Genomic DNA, 23,458 nt, shown 5'->3' with positions numbered 1-23,458 from the left:
TTATGTAGATTCTCAGCCTCCAGGAAGTGAAGTTTAATCTTCCCCAACCTTTCTTGAAGTGAGTTGGATTTAGTGACTAACTTCCAAAGAATAAAGTACAGAAAGGGAGGGAAATAACTTTACAGAGGATAAACCTGGCAAAGGTTGGTCAACTGATAAAGGCTTTGATATGGTATGAGGAAAATGACATTTTACATTTGTGGTCTTCCTACCAAATACCCATAACTCCAGTCTAATCATGAGGAAAACATCAGACAAACCCCAATTGAGGTACAGTCTACAAAATACCTGAGTAGTACTCTTAAATACTGTCAAGGTCATCAAAACAAAGAAATTCTGAGAAACTGTCACAGTCAACAGGAATCAAAGGAGATATGGGAACAATGTAATGTGGTGTCCTGGATTGAATCCTAGAACAGAAAAAGGCAATAAGTAAAAACTGAAGAAAACACTAAAGTATGGATTTTAGCTCATCAATATAGGTTCATTGACTATAGCAAGTGTACCATACTAACGCAACATGTTGATAAAAGGGGTAACTGTGTGTAGTGTAGGGAGTGGGTGGATATGGAAACTCTCTGTACTATTTTTGTAACTCTTTGATAAATATGAAATTATCCTAAAATATAAAGTTTATTTTTAAAAAACTCAAAACTGTAGAAAAGAAAGAGAATCAAAGCCCACTTTTGTTCTCATTAATTGTGAATTTTGTATAAGCCACTGTCTAAACATTGGTATCCCTGTTTATAAAACAGAATATTTTTTTTAGTGACATCTACAAGTTGGCAAACTAGGAAGCTCCAGGCTCTCCTTCTCCCACCCTCATTAACATTTTTTTAAAAACCAACTAGAAATTGGATAAAATAACTTTGTTGGAAGTCTGGAAAACAGCCTATAGCAACCAAGCAAAAGATTAATCAAGATAAAGCCACATAGGGAATGCTAAGAAATTCCATAGTATTTTCACTTACTTGTACACCACCTCCCCTTCCCCTGTAGTGCACTGAAGCACAGTCTGGGGGATGCAGTGACCCAGTGTCAATTCCTTCCTTCTAACTGGGAAAAGGAAGGCAGACTTTTTTGGCAATGTTCTAATCTGTCTAGGGGCTGCTTGAGGTACTAGTCTTAAGAGTTTAGAAAGAGAAAAGCAGTATAGCTCAGATATTAGACTAGGAAAAGCCACAGGAAATCCCTCAAGAAAGTTGAAGAGGTACTACAGTCTGGGGTAAGAGACTAGAGGTAGAGGAACACAACAGAACATCAATGGTCCCCAGAAGAAGCAGTAATGAGAGTCTTTGGGAATTAAAACACTTAAAAACAGATGTGTATTTAAGGGAATTGGAAAAAGCACACACAAATAAAAACAAAAGAAAAAGAACACAAAGTTGCCAAAGCAAGATGTATACCTAGAAAAGGTCCAAGAAGACTTTTTTTTTTTTTAGTTTTTTCAAATAATAGTTTTATTCACTTTCAATTGCTACATAATATTTCATCAAATTCTTACAAACCATAACTTATAAACCATAACTGACCTAATCATATTCTTATTATTGGATATTTAGCCTGAGTTGATGTACTCTCCGTTAAAATTAAAGAGTGCAAAAATGAACATTACATACAGTTTAAGTTGTTATTCTAAAGCTTGATCATGGCATAACACAAAGTTAGTATATATCATTAAAACAAACCAATAACAATAATTCAGCAACATCAGTAACAGTTCACTGATTTATTAGATGAACAAACATATCCATATAATCAATGAAAACTGTACGATATATAAAATAATTTAAGAAATGTTGGGAATTAGCAGCACCATCCATTATTGAAATAGCAAGAAAAACTTCACATATTTTATCCAACACGAGAAGAGGATATAACTACTTTAAGACTTATTAATGCCACTGAATGTCTGGGATGACTGAAAAGGGCATCTCTTTAGGCAAACATACCTCCTTCTACTTCAAAGATCTGGTGAGCAAATCTGATGGTTAATGTTTTAGAAAAAATGCTACTAAATGAAATAAGAGATACTGCATAGTATTTTAGTTAGGACAAGGAGACTAACACCCAGCTACTTTTGCATGGTTCAACACTTCGGCTTCTATGAAAAATTTAGTTCTGGATTATGAAATTAGAAATAAAAAATAATTTTAAAAAGACACTAGCTGTCTCTAAGAAACATTAAGTGGGACACAGGTCACTATGAAAATACATCACTTTTCCAGTTTGCTTAATAATTTACTTTAAAAAGTTGTGTAGTTTTCATCACAAGTGACATACAAATTTCTTAATAGTCATTTTTAAAAGTTTTAATGTATTTCTAAAATCTAATAGATTCATTCTTTCTTTAAACCTTTAGCCCTGTCGTTACATTTACTGTGTATCAGAGTAAGAGACTGAGTTTGTGTGAAGGATACAAATTTACACACATTTTACAGCAACTTACACCCTAACATCTACAAAATTCACATTTATAATACAAGCAAGTACAAGGCCAGGCTAAAATTGTTGAATTCCAAAAAGTCAAACTCATACTATTTTTATTTTGTCCCCTTAAAAAAAGTTCAACATCGGCACCAAATTCAAAAAAGCCCTCTTAAGAAGTTTGGAAAAAATTTCCAGACATAGTTCAGCAAACACAAACGGTTTTTCTGTGCTGGTGAAGTAAAGGATTTCCAATTTTCTTCTGGCCCCGGAGTCTGCGTCGCATGGTAAGTTTAACAGAGTTCTTGCGCTGGGAGGTTGCGGGGAGGCTTGCAGGCTGAGCACTACCACTATGACTTAAACCATTCCGTCTGTGCTTCTTCATAAGAGGGCCGGAGTTGGATTCTTCTAATGTCCTTTTGAAGTTTGTCGGAGGGGTTCTTTCAACTTCTTGGGCTTTCATTTGACCTGGGGTCGATATCTTCACATTTTTTTGGTCCGTGATGGCGTTTGTTGAATTGGTAGGCACCAGGCCAACGGACAGGCTATTATTCAAAGAATTATGTATCCTTAAAGTCAGGGCTTTAGTGCAATTTTCTTCCAGTGGCTCTGGATCTTTTGAGGATATGACTGCAGCCTGAACATTCCCTCGAGCTAGCTCAGGTGGGACTTCTAAATAATTCTCTGAGAAGGCATTACTACGGACAAGGGCAGGTATATGGTCCTTGGAGTTCAGTCCTGGCCATGGGTCCTCCTCCAGGGACTTGACTGGTGGTGTGGAACATGGAGGAGGAGTCATCACGCAGGTTTCTTGACTGTTATAGGAAGGGCTATCAGTCAGGTTCAGATAGAGCTCATCTTCATTGGTGAAATTTCCCTGACTGTCCACTCCCGGAGAGATGCAGATTACTATGGCACTAGTATTATTTGCTCGAAGCATTTGCTGCCTCCAGCGGCTTAGTGCTCGATTCACAAGCATTTTGGCACAAGATTGTCCATGCTCACCCTCTGCATCCTGTGTACCGAGTGCCTAACACGGTAGTTGATGGAATAAATGCAGGCAATTTAACACAAGTTCTTTTATGTTGTCTCCTTAGTTAGCTTCACCAATCCTCTCATCTTAGGAAAAGATCATCTTTTCCAAGGAGCCGTTGATTCCAGTTAGTTCCATGTGCTCTGGACCGTCATCTCTTATTTCTCTTATTCTGTCAATCTTTCTTGTAAAAACTATAAAACTGCTTTCAAGATCCTGTCTTTTCAAGGTAACAATGGCAATTCCCTTGTCTTGCTGAACACTCACTACATTTATTTCCTAGCCTCACAAAGTACTCTTTCATCGTCACTCCAACCTGTCAGCTAATGCCCCCATCACTTCAACTGAAACTCTGCATCCTTGAAGATCACTAATATTAGAAGATCCTAACTGTAAAACCCAATACCCTGTTTTCATCCATCTGCCTCTACTTCTTTGTAGAATTTGACATTGCAGGCTACTGCTCCAAAAACACACTCTTTCCTTGCCTTCAATAATATCACACTTTCCCAAATCTCCTTGCTTTGTCATTGCTCAGAATGAAGAGATCAATTTTCAAGCAAGCCATGAAGGAAAGAAAATAATTTTCTCACTGATGGTTGTTTCAAGGTTTGCAATTGAATAAAGCAGTACAGGTAACAGAGTTACCACATGACCCAGCAATTTCATTCCCAGGTCGATATGAGAGAACTGAGAATATGCCCACACAGAAACTTGTCCATGAATGTTAATAGCAGCGGCATTCAAAATAGCCAAAAAATGGAAACAGTTCAGGGATCCATCATTCCCCTAATGAGCTGCAGAAAACTATACTTTACTTCTTTTCCAGCCAGGGCAAATGCAAAGACCTATTCCAGGGGAACACACTTAGTTCATATTCAAGACTCCTGACGAAAGTACCAGAACAATGTGCAGGTGATAATATTGAATTGAGTTACTTCTCACCATCAGGTATTTTTTCTCCTCTTGGTCCTGGCACATTGAGATGGCGTCTTGAGGTGGAATCATATTCCAAAGTCCATCACTTCCCAAGATAATATACTTGTGCTTCTGGGGGTCAAGAGTATGGACACTTGTGTCTGGTTCAGGTGACACCACAAACTCACCACTGAAGAAATCATAGCTTCACAAATCACCAAGTGCTCTGGCTACTGCCAGAAAGGGAATCTAGTCAATGACTGTGCTCCTCCTCACAGGTCCGTTGTGAGTGAGCCGAGGTCGTTTCCAAACCACACGGTTCACCCCAGACTTGTTCATCACGCTCCCGCCGAGTCCTTTGATTCGCTCTCTCTCCTTGGGGAGTTCTGGCTTATGGTCCTGCGTCACCTCCACAGCTCGGATAAAATCATCCTTGGGGTCATCCTGAATTCCAAGAACCACCCCTGAGTCGCCCACGTGAACAACATACATCTTCAAGCCTCGGATGATGACCACACTGGCAGTTGTCCCTGACGTGCTGGGAAGACCTGTCATCGTCTTTAGCCATTCTGCCAGCTTCTTCCACATGGCGAGATGACAGGCGAGGAAGCCTTTGCGGATGGCAGCGCACACCTTCGCCGGCTCGGACGACGTGAAGCCCCTCTGCTTCTTGATAAAACCCCACAGGTGCTCGCGGGCGAACTGCGCCGCCTCCCGCCCGCCGTGCCCGTCGCACACGGCAAAGAAGGCAACCGAGGAGCGGCGGTGGCAGCAGCGGCCAGGAGCCGGCGAGGCCCCGGCATCCGGCGGCGCCGCGAGAGCCTCCCGGGCGGCCGCCGCGCCGCCTCTCTCCGACACTTCGCCGCCGGCAGGGGGCGGCGGTGACCGCGGCGGAGGCGGCGGCCGCGAGGGTGATCGCCGCAGCGAGGGTTCTTCTTCGACCGCCGGCTCGGGCTCCACCACGATCTGGGTAACGTCTTCCATGTACTTCCTCCCGCCCTGGTCGGAGAAGACGCTCACTCCCAGCGAGTACAGCCCCGCCACGGCCGGCTGGCCGCGATCCCGCCGGTCCCGCGCGGCCCGCCGAGTCCCCAAGGCGGGAGGCACCCCCCAAGAAGACTTTAAGCCTTCACACGAGGCTGATTCCAAAGCTTAGTGCATTCATACATGCTCAGTCGCTAAGTCGTGCCCAACTCTTTGCAACCTTATGGACCACCAGACTCCTCTGCCCATGGGATTTTCTAGGCAAAAATACTGTAGTGGGTTGCCATCTCCTTCTCTACGGAATCTTCTTGAACCAGGGATCAAACCCATGACTCCTGCATTTCCTGCATTGATGGGCAGGGTCTTTATTGCTGAACCACCTGGGAAGCCCTCCAAGGCTCAAAGCCTTGTTAGTTAGCAAATGTCTTCCCAGCACAAAGTCTATCTGCAAGGCTGCTTTTAAAAAAAAACTAATTTTCCATTTAAAAAATCACAAAGCATACAAAGAAATAGGAAAAAATGCCACATTCAAAGGAAAAAAGTAAAGTGGCAGAAACTGTCCCTGAAAAAACACAGGCACAGAAGTACTAAAGACTAAAACAATTATCCTAAATATGCCCAAAGAATTAAGGGAAATACAAAGAACCAAAGGAATCAGGAAAGGGATATATTTTTTAAATGAGAATATCAACAAAGAGATTAAAATTATAAAAAGGAACAAAAAAGAAATTCTAAAGTTGAAAATACAGGATTTCAACAAAAATATCCACTAAAGGGGCTCAACAGTAGACTGAAACAGGAAGAAAGAATCAGTGACACTGAAGATATCATGTGAAATTATCAAGTCTGAGGGGCAAAAATGAATGAAAAAAAGTCAACAGAGATTAAAAGACTTATGGGACATCATCAAGTAACATATGCATTATGACAGTCCCAGAGACTGAAAGAAAAAAGGAGTAGAGAGGTTATTTGAAGAAATAATGGCTGAAGCCTTCCAAAATTTGAGGAAAAATATGGATTCACAAGCCCAAGAATCTCAATGAACTCTGGGTAAGATTAACTGAAGAGGCTTACACCAGGATACATTATAATCAAACTGCCAACAGCTAAAGTGAGAATCCTGAAAGGAGCAAGAAAAAGTGATTCATGTGCAAGTGATTCTCAATAAAATGATCAGCAAATTTCTAAGTGAAAAACCTCAGAGTCCAGAAGTGGCATAACATATTTATAGGGCTGAAAGAATAAATGTTAACTGAGACTTCTATATTATAGAAGGACTAAACTGTCCTTCAGAAATGAGGGAGGAATTAAAACATTCTCAGATAAGCAATGTTCATTATCATAAAGGAAGTTTTAGCCACAGAAATTAGGCAAGAAAATTAAATAAAAGGCATCCAAATTGGAAAGGAAGAAGTAAAATTATCTGTATGCAGATCACATGATCTTGTATGTAAAACATTCTAAATATTCCTCCCCTAAAAAAAGCTCATTAGAATAAACAAATTCAGTAAATTTGCAGGATACAAAATAACCTACAAAAACCAGTTGCATTTCTATACACCAATAATGAACAATCTGTAAAAGGAATTAAGAAAATAGTTTCATTTATAATAGTATCAAAAAGACTAAGTATAGGCAACAAAACAAAAAATAAACAAGTGGGACTACATCTAACCAAAAAGCTTCTGTACAGCAAAGGAAAGCATCAACAAAAGAAAAAGGCAACCTACCACATGGGAAATATGTCTGATAATATTTTAATGTTTAATTTAATATTTGCAGATAATATGTCTGATAAGGGGTTAGTATCCAAAATATATAAAGAGCTCATAATACTCAAAGGGGAAAAAGCAAATAATCTGATTTAAAAACAGGCAGAGGATCTGAATAGACTTTTTTCTGAAGGCATACACATGGTCAACAGATACATGAAAAGGTGCTCAACACCACTAATCTTCTGGGAAATGCAAATTAAAACCACAATGAAATATCACCTCACATCTGTTAGAACGGCTATTTACAAAAAGGCAAGAGATAACATGTATTGGTGAGGCAGTGAAGAAAAGGGAATTGTTGTGCACAGTTGGTGGAAATGTAAATTGGTATGGCCACTATGGAAAACAGTATACAGGGTCTTCAAAAAATTAAAAATAGAACTACCACATGATCTAGCAATTCCAATTCTGGGTATTTATCTGAAGGAAACAGAAACACTAAGTTGAAAATAATTATGTGACCTAATGTGGACTGCAGCATTATTTACAATAGCCAAGATATGGAAACAACCTATGTGCCCATGTATGGATGACTAGAAAGAAACTGTAATATAATACACATATACAATGTAATATTTCTGTTGTTTAGTCACTAAGTTGTACCCAACTCTTTGTGACCCAATGGACTATAGCCTGCCAGGCTCCTCTGCCCATGGCATTTTCCAGGCAAGAATACTGGAGTGGGTTGCAATTTCCTTCTCCAAGGGATCTTCCAAACCCAGGGATCAAACCCACACCTCCTGCATTGACAGGTGAATTCTTTTACCTTTGAGCCACCATTCAGTCACAAAAAGAAGGAAATATTACCATTTGTGACTACATAGATTGACGTTGAGGGCACTATGTTAAGTGAATTAAGTCAGAGAAATACCATGTGAGGTCTCTTATATGTGAAGTCTTATTAAAAAAAAAAAATTCCTCACAGTTAGAATAGACTGGTCATTGCCAGAGGCCAGGATTGGGGAGTGGGTGAAAAGGATGAAGGTGGTCAAAAGATACAAACTTTCAGGTATAAAATAAATAAGACCTGGGATGTAATGTACAGCATGGTGAATATAGTTAGCAATACTTCACTGTGTACTTGAAAGTTGCTAAGAGAGTAGATCTTAAAAGTTCCAGAAGACAAAAAGAAAGGCCATGAGAAAATACTTGAGGGGATAATAGTTGAAAATTTCCCTAAAAGGAGGAAGGAAATAGCCACTCAAGTCCAAGAAACCCAGAGTCCTAAACAGATTAAACCCAAGGCAAAACACCCCAAGACACATATTAATTAAATTAACAATGATCAAACACAAAGAACAAATATTAAAAGCAGCAATGGGAAAACAACAAAAAACACACAAGGGGATTCCCATAAGGATAACAGCTGATCTTTCAGTAGAAACTCTTCAGGCCAAAAGGGAATGGCAGGACATACTTAAAGTGATGAAAGAGGAAAACGTACAACACATATTAGTGTACCCAGCAAGGATTTCATTCAAATATGAAGGAGAAATCAAAAGCTTTACAGACAAGCAAAAGCTGAGAGAATTCAGCACCACTAAACCAGCTCTTCAACAAATGCTAAAGGATCTTCTCTAGACAGGAAACACAGAAAGGGTGTATAAACTCAAAACTAAAACAACAAAGTAAATGGCAATGGGATCACACCTATCAATAACTACCTTAAATGTAAATGGGTTGAATGCCCTAACCAAAAGACAAAGACTGGCTGAATGGATACAAAAACAAGACCTCTAAATATGCTGTCTACAAGAGACCCACCTCAAAACAAGGTACACATACAGACTGAAAGTGAAGGGCTGGAAAAAGATATTTCATGCAAACGGGGACCAAAAGAAAGCAGGAGTTGCAATACTCAAATCAGATAAAATAGACTTTGAAATAAAGGCTGTGAAAAGAGACAAAGAAGGACACTACATAATGATCAAAGGATCAATCCCAGAAGAAGATATAAAAAAAATTATAAATATATATATGCACCCAACATAGGAGTACCACAATATGTAAAGCAAATGCTAACAAGTATGAAAGGGGAAATTAACAGTAACACAATAATAGTGGGAGACTTTAATACTGCACTCACAACTATAGATCAACTAAACAGAAAATTAACAAGGAAATACAAACTTTAAATGACACAATGGACCAGTTAGATCTAATTGATATCTATAGGACACTTCACCCCAAAACAAGGAATTTCACCTTTTTCTCAAGTGCACATGGAACATTCTGGAGAATGTTCACATTCTCCCAGGATAGATCACATCCTGGGCCATAAATCTAGCCTTGGTAAATTCAAAAAAATTTAAATCATTCCAAGCATCTTTTCTGATCACAATGCAGTAAGATTAGATGTCAGTTACAGGAAAAAAAACTATTAAAAATTCCAACATATGGAGGCTAAACAATGTGCTTCTGAATACCAACAAATCACAGAAGAAATCAAAAAAGAAATAAAAATATGCATAGAAATGAATGAAAATGAAAACACAACAACCCAAAACCTATGGGACTCAGTAAAAGCAGTGCTAAGGGGAAGGTTCATAGCAAAACAAGCTTATCTCAAGAAACAAGAAAAAAATCAAATAACCTAACTCTACACCTAAAGCAACTAGAAAAGGAAGAAATGAAGAACCCCAGGGTTAGTAGAAGGAAATAAATCACAAAAATTAGGGCAGAAATAAATGCAAAAGAAACAAAAGAGTCTATAGCAAAAATCAACAATGCTAAAAGTTGGTTCTTTGAGAATATAAATGAACAAACCATTAGCCAGACTCATCAAGACTCAAAGGGAGAAGAATCAAATCAACAAAATTAGAAATGAAAATGGAGAAATCACAACAGGCAACACAGAAAGACAAAGGATCATAAGAGACTACTATCAGCAACTGTATGCCAATAAAATGGACAACTTGGAAGAAATGTACAAATTCTTAGAAAAGTATAACTTTCCAAAACTGAACCAGGAAGAAATAGAAAATCTTAACAGACTCATCACAAGCATGGAAATTAAAACTGTAACCAGAAATCTTCCAGCAAACAAAAGCCCAGGACCAGATGACTTCACAGCTGAATTCTACCAAAAATTTAGAGAAGAGCTAACACCTATCTTACTCAAACTCTTCCAGAAAATTGCAGAGGAAGGTAAACTTCCAAACTCATTCTATGAGGCCACCATCACCCTAATACCAAAACCAGACAAAGATGCCACAAAAAAAGAAAACTACAGGCAAATATCACTGATGAACATAGATGCAAAAATCCTTAACAAAATTCTAGCAAACAGAGTCCAACAACATATTAAATAGATCATACATCATGACCAAGTGGGCTTTATCCCAGGAATGCAAGGATTCTTTAATATTTGCAAATCAATCAATGTAATACACCACATTAACAAATTGAAAGATAAAAATCATATGATTATCTCAATAGATGCAGAGAAAGCCTTTGACAAAATTCAACATCCATATATGATAAAACCCTCAAGAAAGGTGGAATAGAAGGAACATACCTCAACATAATAAAAGCTATGTATGTTAAACCCACAGCAAACATTATCCTCAATGGTGAAAAATTGAAAGCATTTCCCCTAGAGTCAGGAACAAGACAAGGGCACCCACTCTCACCACTACTATTCAACATAGTTTAGGAAGTTTTAGCCACAGCAGTCAGAGAAGAAAAACAAACAAAGGAATCCAGGTGGGAAAAGAAGAAGTAAAACTCTCACTGTTTGCAGATGACATGATCCTCTACATAGAAAACCCTAAAGACTCCATCAGAAAATTACTAGGGCTAATCAATGAATATAGTAAAGTTGCAGGATATAAAATTAACACACAGAAATCCCTTGCATTCCTATACACTAACAATGAGAAAACAGAAAGAGAAATTAAGGAAACTATTCCATTCACCATCGCAACAAAAGAATAAAATACTTAGGAATAAACCTACCTAAAGAAACAAAAGACCTATTTTTAGAAAACTATAAAACACTGATGAAAGAAATCGAAGAGGACACAAATAGATGGAGAAATATACCATGTTCACGGATTGGAAAAATCAGTATAGTGAAAAATGAGTATAGTACCCAAAGTAATCTATAGATTCAATGCATTCCCCATTGAGCTACCAACGGTACTTTTCACAGAACTAGAACAAATAATTTCACAGTTTGTATGGAAATACAAAAAACCTCAAATAACCAAAGCAATCTTGAGAAAGAAGAATGGAACTGAGGGAATCAACCTGCCTGACTTCAGGCACAGTCATCAAGACAGTATGGTACTGGTACAAAGACAGAAATATAGATCAATGGAACAAAATAGAAAGCCCAGAGATAAATCCATGCACCTATGAACACCTTACCTTTGACAAAGGAGACAAGAATATACAATGGAGAAAAGACAATCTCTTTAGCAAGTGATGCTGGGAAAACTGGTCAACCACTTGTAAAATAATGAAACTAGAACACTTTCTAACAGCATACACAAAAATAAACTCAAAATGGATTAAAGATCCATTAAAGACCAGAAACTATAAAACTCCTAGAGGAGAACATAGGCAAAACACTCTGACAGAAATCACAGCAGGATCCTCTATGATCCACCTCCCAGAGTAATGGAAATAAAAGCAAAAATAAAACAAATGGGACCTAATTAAACTTAAAAGCTTTTGCACAATGAAGGAAACTATAAGGAAGGTAAAAAGGCAGCCTTCAGAATGGGGGAAAATAATAGCAAATGAAGCAACTGACAAAGGATTAATCTCACAAGCAGCTCTTGCAGCTCAATTCCAGAAAAAGAAATGACCCAATCAAAAAATGGGTCAAAGAACTGAACAGACATTTCTCCAGAGATGACATACAAACACATGGAAAGATGCTCAACATCACTCATTACCAGAGAACTGCAAATCAAAACCACAATGACGTACCATCTCACGCCAGTCAGAATGACTGCTATCCAAAAGTCTGCAAACAATAAACGCTGCAGAGGGTGTGGAGAAAAGGGAACCCTCTTACACTGTTGGTGGGAATGCAAACTAGTACAGCCACTATGGAGAACAGTGCAGAGATTCCTTAACAACTAGAAAGAGAACTTCCATATGACCCAGCAATCCCATTCCTAGGCATACACACCGAGGAAACCAGAATTGAAAGAGACACGTGTACCCCAATGTTCATCACAGCACTGTTTACAACAGCTAGGACATGGAAGCAACTTAGATGTCCACCAGCAGATGAATAGATAAGAAAGCTGTTGTACATATATACAATGGAATATTACTCAGCCATTAAAAATAATACATTTGAATCAGTTCTAATGAGGTGGATGAAACTGGAGCCTATTATACTGAGTAAAGTAGGTCAGAAAGAAAAACACCAATACAGTATACTAACGTATGTATATGGAATTTAGAAAGATGGTAATGATGACCCTATATGCAAGACAGCAAAAGAGACACAGATGTATAGAACAGACTTGGACTCTGTGGGAGAAGGCTAGGGTGGGATGATTTGATAGAGTAGCACTGAAACATGTATATTATCATATGTGAAATGAATCACCAGTCCAGGTTTGATGCATGAGACATGGTGCACAGTACTGGTGCACTCGGATGACCCTGAGGGATGGGATGGGGAGGGAGGTGGGAGGGGGGTTCAGGATGGGGAACAGATGTACACCCATGGCTGATTCATGTCAATGTATGGCAAAAACCTCTACAATATTGTAAAGTAATTAGCTTCCAATTAAAATAAATAAATTTTAAAAGATAGTTCTCATCACAAGTGTAATTATGTGGGGTGATGTATGTTAATTAGACTTATTGTGGTGATCATTTTGCAATATATACAAATAGGGAGTCATTGTGATGTACACGCAAAATTAATACAATGCTATATGTCAAATATATATATACATGCATATGTATCAAAAAATAAAATACTCAGGAATAAACTTGGAGAAGGCAACAGCACCCCACTCCAGTACTCTTGCCTGGAAAATCCCATGGATGGAGGAGCCTGGTGGGCTGCAGTCCATGGAGTCGCTAAGAGTCGGACACAACTGAGTGACTTCACTTTCACTTTTAATGAATTGGAGAAGGAAATGGCAACCCACTCCCGTGTTCTTGCCTGGAGAATCCCAGGGACCGGGGAGCCTGGTGGGCTGCCATCTATGGGGTCACACAGAGTCAGACACAACTGAAGCAACTTAGCAGCAGCAGAAGGAATAAACTTAACCAAAATGCTGAAAATTATAAAATGTTACTGAAGGAAATTAAGGAATACACAAATAAATAGAAAGCCATCCATGTTTATGAATTGGAAAATTCAATATTGTTATGATGCCACCAAAAGCAATCCCTATTAAAATCCCAATGACATTTTGGCAGAAATTTTTAAAAATATCCATCCTAAAACTTATATGGTATCTCGAGCGATTTTGAATAGTTACAAAACTCTTGAAAAAAAAAGTTGGTGGCCTCATACTTCCTGATTTTGAAACTTACTACAAAGTTACAATAAACAAAACAGTGTGGTACTAGCAAAAACAGACATATAGATCAATGGAATAGAATTGGGAGTCCAGAAATAAACCTTCACATATACGGTCAATAGTCACATGATTTTCAACAAGGGTGTCAGGACCATTCAGTGGGGTAAGGGAAGTCTTGAACAAATGGCACTGGGAATACTGTATACCACATGCTAAAGGATGAAGTTGGATCCTTACCTTAAACCAGATACAAAAATTAATTTGAACTGGACCAAAGACTTAAATGTAAGAGATAAATCTATAAAATTCTTAGAAAAAGCATAGAAGAAAGGGTTCATGACACTTGATTTGGCAAAGTTTTCTTGGAAACGATACCAAATGTACAGGCAACAAATAAAAAAAAAGATAAGTTGACCTGCATCGAAATGTAAAACTTAGGTGCATCAAAGGACACTATCAAACACAGTAAAAAGGCACCCCACAGCATGGGGAAAATATTTGCAAGCCATATACCTGATAAAGGATTAGGGTCCAAAATATATTTTTTAAAACCCCTACAACTCAACAACAACAAAAAACCAAACAACCAGATAAAAAAATGGGGAAAGGAATTAAATAGATATTTCTCCAAAGATATACAAACAGCCAAAAAGCTCATTACTTCTTAGGTGTGAGATAACAGAAAACATATGTATTTGGTTACATCCTTGGTTTCTAGCACAGAGCTCCTAAACCCTTTCCTAAGAGCACTAGGAGCACCTCTTATGCTAATATTTGGTCTTTCACCCCAGTGGTAAGAGCACTAGGAGTATCTTTGGTTCTAATGAGGCAACTCCAGGTGAGCTCCTAGATGGGGGCTGGTTATCAGAATGACCAAGCTAGCATCAGAAGCTTGGACTTTTTGGCTCCACTCCCTCCCTATCCTCCAGAGAGGGGAGAGAGACTAATAGAGCAATAATTGATCATACCTATGTGATGAAGCCTCCATAAAAATCCCCGAAGTAGGGGTTCAAAGAGCTTCCCAGTGGGTGAACACATCCAAGTACCAGGAGGGTGATGCACCCCAGCTCTTCGGAGACAGAAGCTCTTGCACTCAGGACCCTCACAGAACTCATCTTATGTATCTCTTCATATGGATGTTCAACTGTATCCTTTGTTATATCCTTTAATAAACCAGTAAATGTAAGTAACTGTTCTCCGGAGTTCTATGAGCCACTCTAGTTAATAAGTTGAACCCAAGGAGGGAGTCATTGAACCCAAGGAGGGAGTCACTGGAACCTCTCATTTATATAGCCACTTAGTCAGAAGCACAGGTGATAACCTGAACTTACAGTTGGCATCTTAAGTGGACGTGGAAGGCAGTCTTGTGGGACTGAGCCTTCAACCTATGAATTTGATGCTATCTCCAGGTAGATAGTGTCAGAATTGAGTTAAATTGTAGGACACCCACCTGGTATCACAGAGAATTGCTTCATGTGGGGAAAAACATGGAAGTAATAAAAGTGTTCTATGTTAAAGTAAAAGAGACACACAGGAGAGGAGAATGGTAGGTTTTTCCAATATAATAGGGAAATGCATATCAAAACCACAATGGAATATCACTTTGTACTCATTAGGGTTGACTGTATTTAACAAAAAACAGGGGGTCTGCGACCAGGGTTGTGGAATGGGAAGTCTTAAGTGTGGTTCCAAACCTCCTTAGAATCTAATCCCTCACTTGGGCAGTTCCGATCTGGTCCCAGGTCCTATGTTGCTCCTGAGTGGTCTACCCTAGGTGCCAAGGTTAAGTTCCCACTGCTGCCTGGCATCCACAGAAGGCATGATGGAGACTGCTGGTGGGAGCTGAGAGGGAAGACAGTGTGAACACAGGCTGAGACTTGAGGGTGGGGAAGTGCGCTGAGTAGGCGGCACGTTTGCAGTTAACTCTAGAGGATTATTGGGCTACCCTGCTGGCTCAGATGGTAAAGAATCTGCAGGCAATGAGAGAGACCCGGGTTCGATCCCTGAGTTAGGAAGATCCCATGAAGAAGGAAATAGCAACCCACTCCACTCCAATATTCTTGCCTGGTGAATCCCATGGACAGAGGAGCCTGGAAGGTTACAGTCAATGGAGATAGCAAAGAGGCGGACACAACTGAGTGACTAACACACACATACAATGCTGGGAGGTGGCTGTCCAGTTTTCCCAGCACCTTTTGTTGAAGAGGCTGTCTTTCCAACATTGTGTAGTCTTGCCTCCTTTAACATAGATTAATTGACCATAGGTGCTTGTGCTTATTTCTGGGTTTTCTATACTGTTCCACTGATGTATGTTTCTATTTTTGTGCCAGTACTATACTGTTCTGATGACCGTAGCTTTGTAATATAGTCTGAAGTGAGAGAGCCTGATTCCTCCAGTTCTGTTTTTCTTTTTAAAGATTGCTTTGGCTATTTGGAGTCTTGGGTCTCCATACATTTTAAATATTGAGATTTTTAATTCCAATTCTGCAAAAAATGCCATTGGTAATTTGATAGGCGTTGCATTGAATCTGTAGATTGCCTATGTTTCTGAAACTATTCCAAAAAGTTACAGAGGAAGGAAGCTTCTAAACTCATTTTATGAGGCCACCGTCACTCTAATACCAAAACCAGACAAAGATATCACACACACAAAAAGAAAATTACAGGCTAATATCACTGATGAACATAGATGCAAATAGTCCTCAGCAAAATACTAGCAATCCATATACAACAATACATTAAAAAAATCACACAAAGTGTCATAAGACACTGAAAGTGTCATAAGACAATGAAACGCCAAGAATAAATCTGTCATTAGTAAATATCTCTGATGATCAAGAGGGATTCATCCCAGGGATGCAAGGACTTCAACATCTGCAAATCAATGTGATACACCACATCAACATATTGAAGAATATAAACCATATGATCATCTAAATAGATGCAGAAAAACCTTTTGACAAAATTCAAAATTCAGCACCTATTTATGATTTAAAAAAAAAAGAAACTCTCCAGAAAGTGGGCATAGAGGGTACCTATCTCAGCATAATAATGGCCATATATGACAAACCTACAGCTGGCATCATATGGTGAAAAGTTGAAAGCATTCCCTCTCAGATCAGGGATAAGACAAGGATGCCCATTCTCACCACTTTACTCAACATAGTTTTGAAAGTCCTAGCTACAGCAATCAGAGAAAAAGAAACAAAGGGAATCCAAATTTGAAAAGAAGAAATTAAACTGTCACTGTTTGCAGATGACATGATATACATAGAAGATCCTAAAGATACTATCAGAAAAATATTAGGACTCAGCAATGAATTTGGCAAAGTCACAGGTTAGAAAATTAATACATGGAAATCTGTTGCATTTCTATACACTTAACAATAAAAGATCAGAAAGAGAAATTCAAGAAGCAACTCCATTTACCATCACATAAAAAAAGAACCTAGGAATGAGCCTACATAAGGAGACAAAAGACCTGTACTCTGAACACTACAAGCTGCTGAAGAAAGAAATCAAGACATAAACAGATGGAATGGTGGACCATGTTTGTGGATTGAAAGAAGCAATATTAAAAACATGACAATAATATACCAAAACAAGTAATTTTTTGTAACTTAGTATTTTAATAGGAAAAGTAGGATATAATCCATTCAAACCTTAGAGCTCGAAATAATTTCACAAATAGAAATATATATCAATTGAGCAATGAGAATGGATATGAAAGCAATAAAATATAATTTGAAAATAAATAACAGCAAATGAGGAAACAGACAAAGGATTAATCTCAAAAATATACAAGCAACTCCTGCAGCTCAATTCCAGAAAAATAAATGACCCAATCAAAAAATGGGCCAAAGAACTAAACAGACATTTCTCCAAAGAAGACATACAGATGGCTAACAAACACATGAAAAGTGCTCAACATCACTCATTATCAGAGAAATGCAAATCAAAACCACAATGAGGTACCATTACACGCCAGTCAGGATGGCTGCTATCCAAAAGTCTACAAGCAATAAATGCTGGAGAGGGTGTGGGGAAAAGGGAACCCTCTTACACTGTTAGTGGGAATGCAAACTAGTACAGCCACTATGGAAAACAGTGTGGAGATTTCTTAAAAAACTGGAAATAGAACTTCCATATGACCCAGCAATACCACTTCTGGGCATACACAGCAAGGAAACCACATCTGAAAGAGACACGTGCACCCCAATGTTCATCCCAGCACTGTTTATAACAGCCAGGACATGGAAGCAACCTAGATGCCCATCAGCAGACGAATGGATAAGGAAGCTGTGATACATATACACCATGGAATATTACTCAGCCGTTAAAAAGAATTCATTTGAATCAGTTCTAATGAGATGGATGAAACTGGAGCCCAATAGACAGAGTGAAGTAAGCCACAAAGATAAAGAACATTACAGTATACTAACACATATATACGGAATTTAGAAAGATGGTAACGATGGCCCTATATGCAGGGCAGAAGAAGAGACGTAGAAGTACAGAACAGACTTTTAAGCTCTGTGGGAGAAGGTGAGGGTGGGATGTTTTGAAAGAACAGCATGTATATTATCTGTGGTGAAACAGACCACCAGCCCAGGTGAGATGCATGAGTCAAGTGCTCAGGCCTGGTGGGCTGGGAAGACCCAGAGGAAGGGGGTGGAGAGGGAGGTGGGAGGGGGGACCGGGATGGGGAATACATGTAACTCTATGGCTGAATCATATCAATGTATGACAAAACCCACTGAAACAAAAAAAATAAAGTTTGTATGCACAATGTAATAAAAAATTGATCTTTCAAAAAAAAAAAAAACAATGTTGCTGAGGATGAAACAGTAACCCTTGTGTAATGCTGGCAGGAATGTAAAATGTTGCAGCCACTGTGGGAAAGAGTAGGATGGTTCCTCAAAGAGTTAAACACAGGGGCTTCCCTGGGGGCTCAGTGGTAAAGAATTTGCCCTCCAATGCAGGAGATATGGGTTCGATCCCTGATACAGGAAGATCCCACATGCATTGGAGCAGCAAAGCCTGTGTGCCAAAACTGTTGAGCCTCTGCCCGAGAGCCTGTGAGTGTTTGTTTTTTCAGTCATATCCAAATCTGTGCGATCCCATCGACTGTAACCTGCCAAGCTCCCCTGTCCATGGAATTTTCCAGGCAAGGATACTGAAGTGGTTTGCCATTCCCTTCTCCAGGGGATCTTCCTGACCCAGGGATCAAACCCAGTCTCCTGCATTGCAGGCAGATTCTTTACTGTCCAGTCCACATGGACTGTAGCCCACCAAGCTCTTCTATCCATGGGATTCTCCAGGCAAGGATACTGGAGTGGGCTGCCATGCCCTTCTCCAGGGGATCTTCCTGATCCAGGGATCAAACCCATGACTCTTATGCCTGTGCATTGGCAGGCAGGTTCTTTACCACTAGGGCCACATGGAAGGCCCCACCCTAGAGCCCATACGCCACAAGTGAAGCCACTGCAATGAGAAGCCTACACACCACAACTAGAGAGTAGCCCCTGCTCCCCACAACTAGAGAAAAGACCACACTGCAACAAAGACCCAGCACAGCCAAAAATAAATAACATTATTTTTAAAAATTAAACATACAACTACCACACAATCCAGCAATTCATCTTCTGCGTATATATCCAAAGAACTGAAAGCAGGAACTCAGACAGATATTTGCACACCCATGTTGACAGCAGCATTACTCACAATAGTCAAAAGGTTAGAAGCAACTCGGGTGTTCAAGAACGCAAGAAGGAATAAACAAAATGTGGTAGATACACACAATGGACTATTATTTAGCCTTAAAAAGGAAGGAAATTCGGATACATGCTACAACATAAATGAACCTTGAAGACATTATGCTAAGTTAAATAAACCATAACCAAAATAAAAACAGCAGTGTTATGATTTCACTTATGTGAGGTATGTATTCAAATTCATAGAGACAGAATGGTGGTTAACAGGGGCTAGGGAGAGGGGGAATAAGTGTTTGCTGAGTACGGAGTTTCAGTTTGTGAAAATATGAAAGTTCTGGAGATGGTAGTGATGATGGCTGCACAAAGTGACTATTCGTAATGCCACTGAATTAAATACACCTTAAAATGGTTAAAATTATACATTTTGTTATGCATGTTTTATCACAATAAGAAAAAAGACAGCACACTAAAACTTTCTCCCAGGTTTTGTGAGAATCAAGTGAGACCTATGTAAAGAAGCTCTGTAATCTATTGGATTGGCCCAAAAGTTTGTTTTGGTTTTTCTATAACAGCTTGCGGAAAAACTCAAACTTTCGGGCCAACCCAACATATGGCCCTTCACAAATAGTAACTTTTTAATCATCACCCTGTTTATCCCAACTTGATGCCATTATCCACATGCTCAATCAAGCCCTGCTCACCTAGCAGCATACTGTTGGAGTTTAAGTGCTATCCAGTGATATCCACCTTCATTTCGCTAGGCCCTGGATTCCATGGCTGAATCATATCAATGTATGACAAAACCCACCGAATTGTTGTGAAGTAATTAGCCTCCAACTAATAAAAAAAAATTAAAAAAAAAAAAAAAACAAAGTGATCACACACACTAAAAATGAAAACATTCAGGTGCTCTCTGAGTTTCCCGAGTTACCTTATGTTTGCAGGCCTCCTAGAGGATTTTTCTTAACTTATGTAATGCTACAAGGGCTATTTTCAATCTTTTACATGAAAAGACGTCTATCCAGAAGTTGCTGCCTTTTACAGGGGGATGTTATTCCATGACTCTCTGAGATGTTATACCTATAACCGCATCAGACAACACCTTCTGTCTTCATTTTGCTACAAACTGGAGGCAAAATGTTCCTCTCTGGGAGTGAAGCAATGAAGGGAAAAGACAATCATGGACAATAGCAATGAGACGCAGGGTCATAGGTATCTAGCCTGTATCTGAAACCCAAATATATATATTTTTAAAAAGGCTTAGGAAATATCCCTTGTACACATCTCTTCCTTTTTAACCAGTAGGAGTGGTTGATGAAGTGACAGAACCAATAGTCCATTCTCCACAAATGGCTGAAGGCAGAACAAGCCATGGTGCCTCAACCTGTTCTTCATTGGTTCATTATTATGAGCCATTGATCCACCATCACCGGGCCCTATGCTCTAAGTTCTTTCCCAAAAATGATTTTTTTTTTAAGTTTCGCCATTAAAAATTCTGAGTTATACTTGAAAGCAGTAGATACAGCACATAAACATTTATCCTCTGGAGCCAAAGCAACCCGAGTTAAAATCATACCTTAGCTGCTTGCTGCGTACCAGGGATCAAAGATACTTCCAGTTCCGATGTTTTCTGATACCCTGCCTGCCAACATCTTCCGTCGCCCCGTCCCCTCACCACCAAGCACATGGAGCCCACAGGCTACATGAAAGCAGGCGGATTTGTTCTGCTTTTACTTCTCCATATCCTCAGCTATATTGACGCCTTGACACTGAGCAACCCTCATTCTCTAGGATGCCTCGACTCTCTTTTCTTCTCAGTCCGAACATTCACAGCTTTTGCAAAAGAATAAAACTCACGCCGCTGGGGCGGGGCCACGCGTTTCCCTTCCCTAACAGGGCGCAACTAAAGTTAAAGTGCCAGAGTTGCGTATCAAATGACTTCCCTCGGTAAAGCCGCCGCCGCCGTCATTTTTGTGGTCGACAATTACTTGCGTTAGCCTAAGGAAAAAATGAATAATAAGAAATTCTATATACTAAAAGCTTTCAAATTAGCCGAGCTCTAGCTCAGAACGGAGTTATTCTCAGGCTGGGTACGGGGAGAGAGGGCCGGGGGCGGGGGCAATGGGAGTGCTCTAGTGGAAGTAATACGTGCCGACTGTGACAGAAGAATGCCGGGGGAGGGACCCTGCGTCCGTCCGGCCCAAACGCCTCCGGCTCAGGCGCTTCCGGCTCACGGGCCGTCCGTTCCTCGCTGGGCTCATGCGCCGTACAGAAGTGTTCTTTGGCGCACCGGAAGCCGCAGGAAAGGAGCGATGGCGGGTTTGACTGTAAGAGACCCTGCGGTGGATCGTTCTCTACGTTCCGTGTTCGGTGAGAGGAATTCGGTGGAACCAAGCATCGGGGAGGGACGGAAAAAGACAGGGAGCGGCGGGGAATCCCCTCCCTGCACCTCGGGAATCGCCATGGGAGCCATAGGTCGGGCTTACAGCTCGACCTGCCTATCCTGTGGGGCCCCCAGCCTGATAGACTCGTGAGCAAAGTGATGCATCCCTTCCCCCAAGGTCTTTCAGTAAAAACTACCGTGTTTCAAAAAACTACTAAGCGTTTCTCTTTTCATGAGCTTCAATTATTAGCCAGAAGCGAGGGATCATGGCAACTGTCCTGTGCTGCTTCTCACCGTCTAGCCTAGAATACAGGTTGTGTGCTGAGGGTATAGAGCCTTGTGTTCACTTCCCGCCCTCTCATAAGGGCTTTTCATCATCTGCTTTTTACCGGCTACATTTTAGTTCGTGTTTAGTAGTGGTGGCTACCTGGCGTCTTAAGGTGGATTTTAAATGAATGAATGAATGAACGAACGATTAAAACCTCGTTGAAAAAATTTTAAAGAAGGTCGATTCTATTCTGAGTAATCTGTTCAGCCGAAATAAGTTTGTTTTTTTTTTTAAAGTACGCGTGGTGATTTTAAAGCATCTTTTGGAAGAAACGTGAGGAAACAGTTCCCAATATTTTTTGTTATAGTTGTTTTACAACAGATTAATTTTTAAACATCCTCTAGTACACTCATGGTCATTCTCCTTTGAGTGCATGTATATGCGAAAATAAAGACATGTGCGCCAGCTTTAAAAATTATAATATTGACATTTTAGTAGTTAATGGTAAAACTTAAACAACTTCAGATAAATACCAATGCCTAAGTATTTATTTTCACCATAGTTAAGGGAAATCTACTACTTGTCAGTCTAGTCTGAGAACTGATACTTAAAGAGTGCCTACTCCTTTTGTGTCCAGTCTCAGTGGTTTATTTCTCTTGTAATTAAAATTAGCAGCCAGAGTTAAAATCTTGTCTAAGAGACTACCAGGGAACTGGGATTGAAGGAACATTGTATCTGAACCAGTTGTTACATTGTCAGTGATATATACAGATACTTTCACTAAAGATCTAGGTTACAAAAATCAGAATTTTGATATGTTATCTATTTTCTTCTTTAGTGGGGAACATTCCTTATGAGGCTACTGAAGAGCAGTTAAAGGACATCTTTTCTGAGGTTGGACCTGTTGTTAGTTTCAGGTGAGATACCCTTTTACTACTTGCTGGAAGTTTCTTAAAAATCACCACAGGTTTGGCCCTTGGTAATAATGGCAAGGTTTTTACTGGTGAGTTTTCACATGTGGTTCTTCTTCTTTGTTAGTTTGTAACAGCTTCATTGAGTTTCACATACCATAGGATTCACATTCATTTTTACTAAGATACATTTTTTTCCACAAAAGATGTGTAAAAAATATTTCAGTGGGACAGAGCAATGGGGTTATTTGTCTTACCTAGATCAAATTACAAGGCAGTGGTAGTGGGAGGGGCTTCCCAGGTGGCTCAGTGCTAAAGAATCCTCCTGCCAATGCAGGAGACTTGAGTTCAATCCCTGGGTTGGCAAGATCCCCTGGAGAAGGGAATAGCAACTCCAGTATTCTTGTCTGGAAAATCCCATGGACAGAGGACCCTGGTGAGTTACAGTCCATGGGGTCACAAAAGAGTTGGACACAACTTAGCGACTAAAACAACAGTAATGGTAGCAGGAACCCTGTGTGTATGTAACATTTGCACCTGAC

General features: G+C 39.7%; 3 protein-coding genes across 4 annotated transcripts in view; 1 reads left to right on the top strand and 2 right to left on the bottom strand.

Moving 5' to 3' along the window:
- The window catches only part of SYTL4 (synaptotagmin like 4), a 148,993-nt gene extending 127,524 nt beyond the window's left edge, over nt 1–21,469 (bottom strand). Inside the window, exon 1 of one of the 2 annotated variants that reach the window (XM_065915860.1) lies at nt 20,931–21,469. The gene's annotated coding sequence lies outside the window, so the exon portion shown is untranslated. Of the gene's footprint in view, nt 1–20,055; nt 20,157–20,930 lie in introns of those variants that run through there. The other variant, XM_065915861.1, reaches the window with a different exon arrangement.
- On the bottom strand, nt 1,445–21,041 carry LOC136154573 (protein phosphatase 1D-like). Its single transcript, XM_065916801.1, is given in 3 exon segments — nt 1,445–3,433; nt 4,406–5,505; nt 20,951–21,041. Coding segments are annotated over 3 exon segments (1,992 nt in total). The 3' UTR covers nt 1,445–2,632.
- Nucleotides 21,470–21,593: 124 nt separating the features above from the next.
- The window catches only part of CSTF2 (cleavage stimulation factor subunit 2), a 36,060-nt gene continuing 34,195 nt past the window's right edge, over nt 21,594–23,458 (top strand). The window contains exons 1-2 of the mRNA XM_065915907.1: nt 21,594–21,724; nt 22,844–22,922. Of these exons, the coding sequence (XP_065771979.1) occupies nt 21,667–21,724; nt 22,844–22,922 (137 nt within the window). The 5' untranslated portion in view covers nt 21,594–21,666. The remainder of the gene's footprint in view (nt 21,725–22,843; nt 22,923–23,458) is intronic.

Source organism: Muntiacus reevesi, chromosome X, assembly GCF_963930625.1.
Source record: "Muntiacus reevesi chromosome X, mMunRee1.1, whole genome shotgun sequence".
Lineage (NCBI taxonomy): Eukaryota > Metazoa > Chordata > Mammalia > Artiodactyla > Cervidae > Muntiacus > Muntiacus reevesi.
The sequence above is the reverse complement of the archived record's forward strand: the minus strand, read 5'-3'. Positions and strand labels throughout refer to the sequence as shown.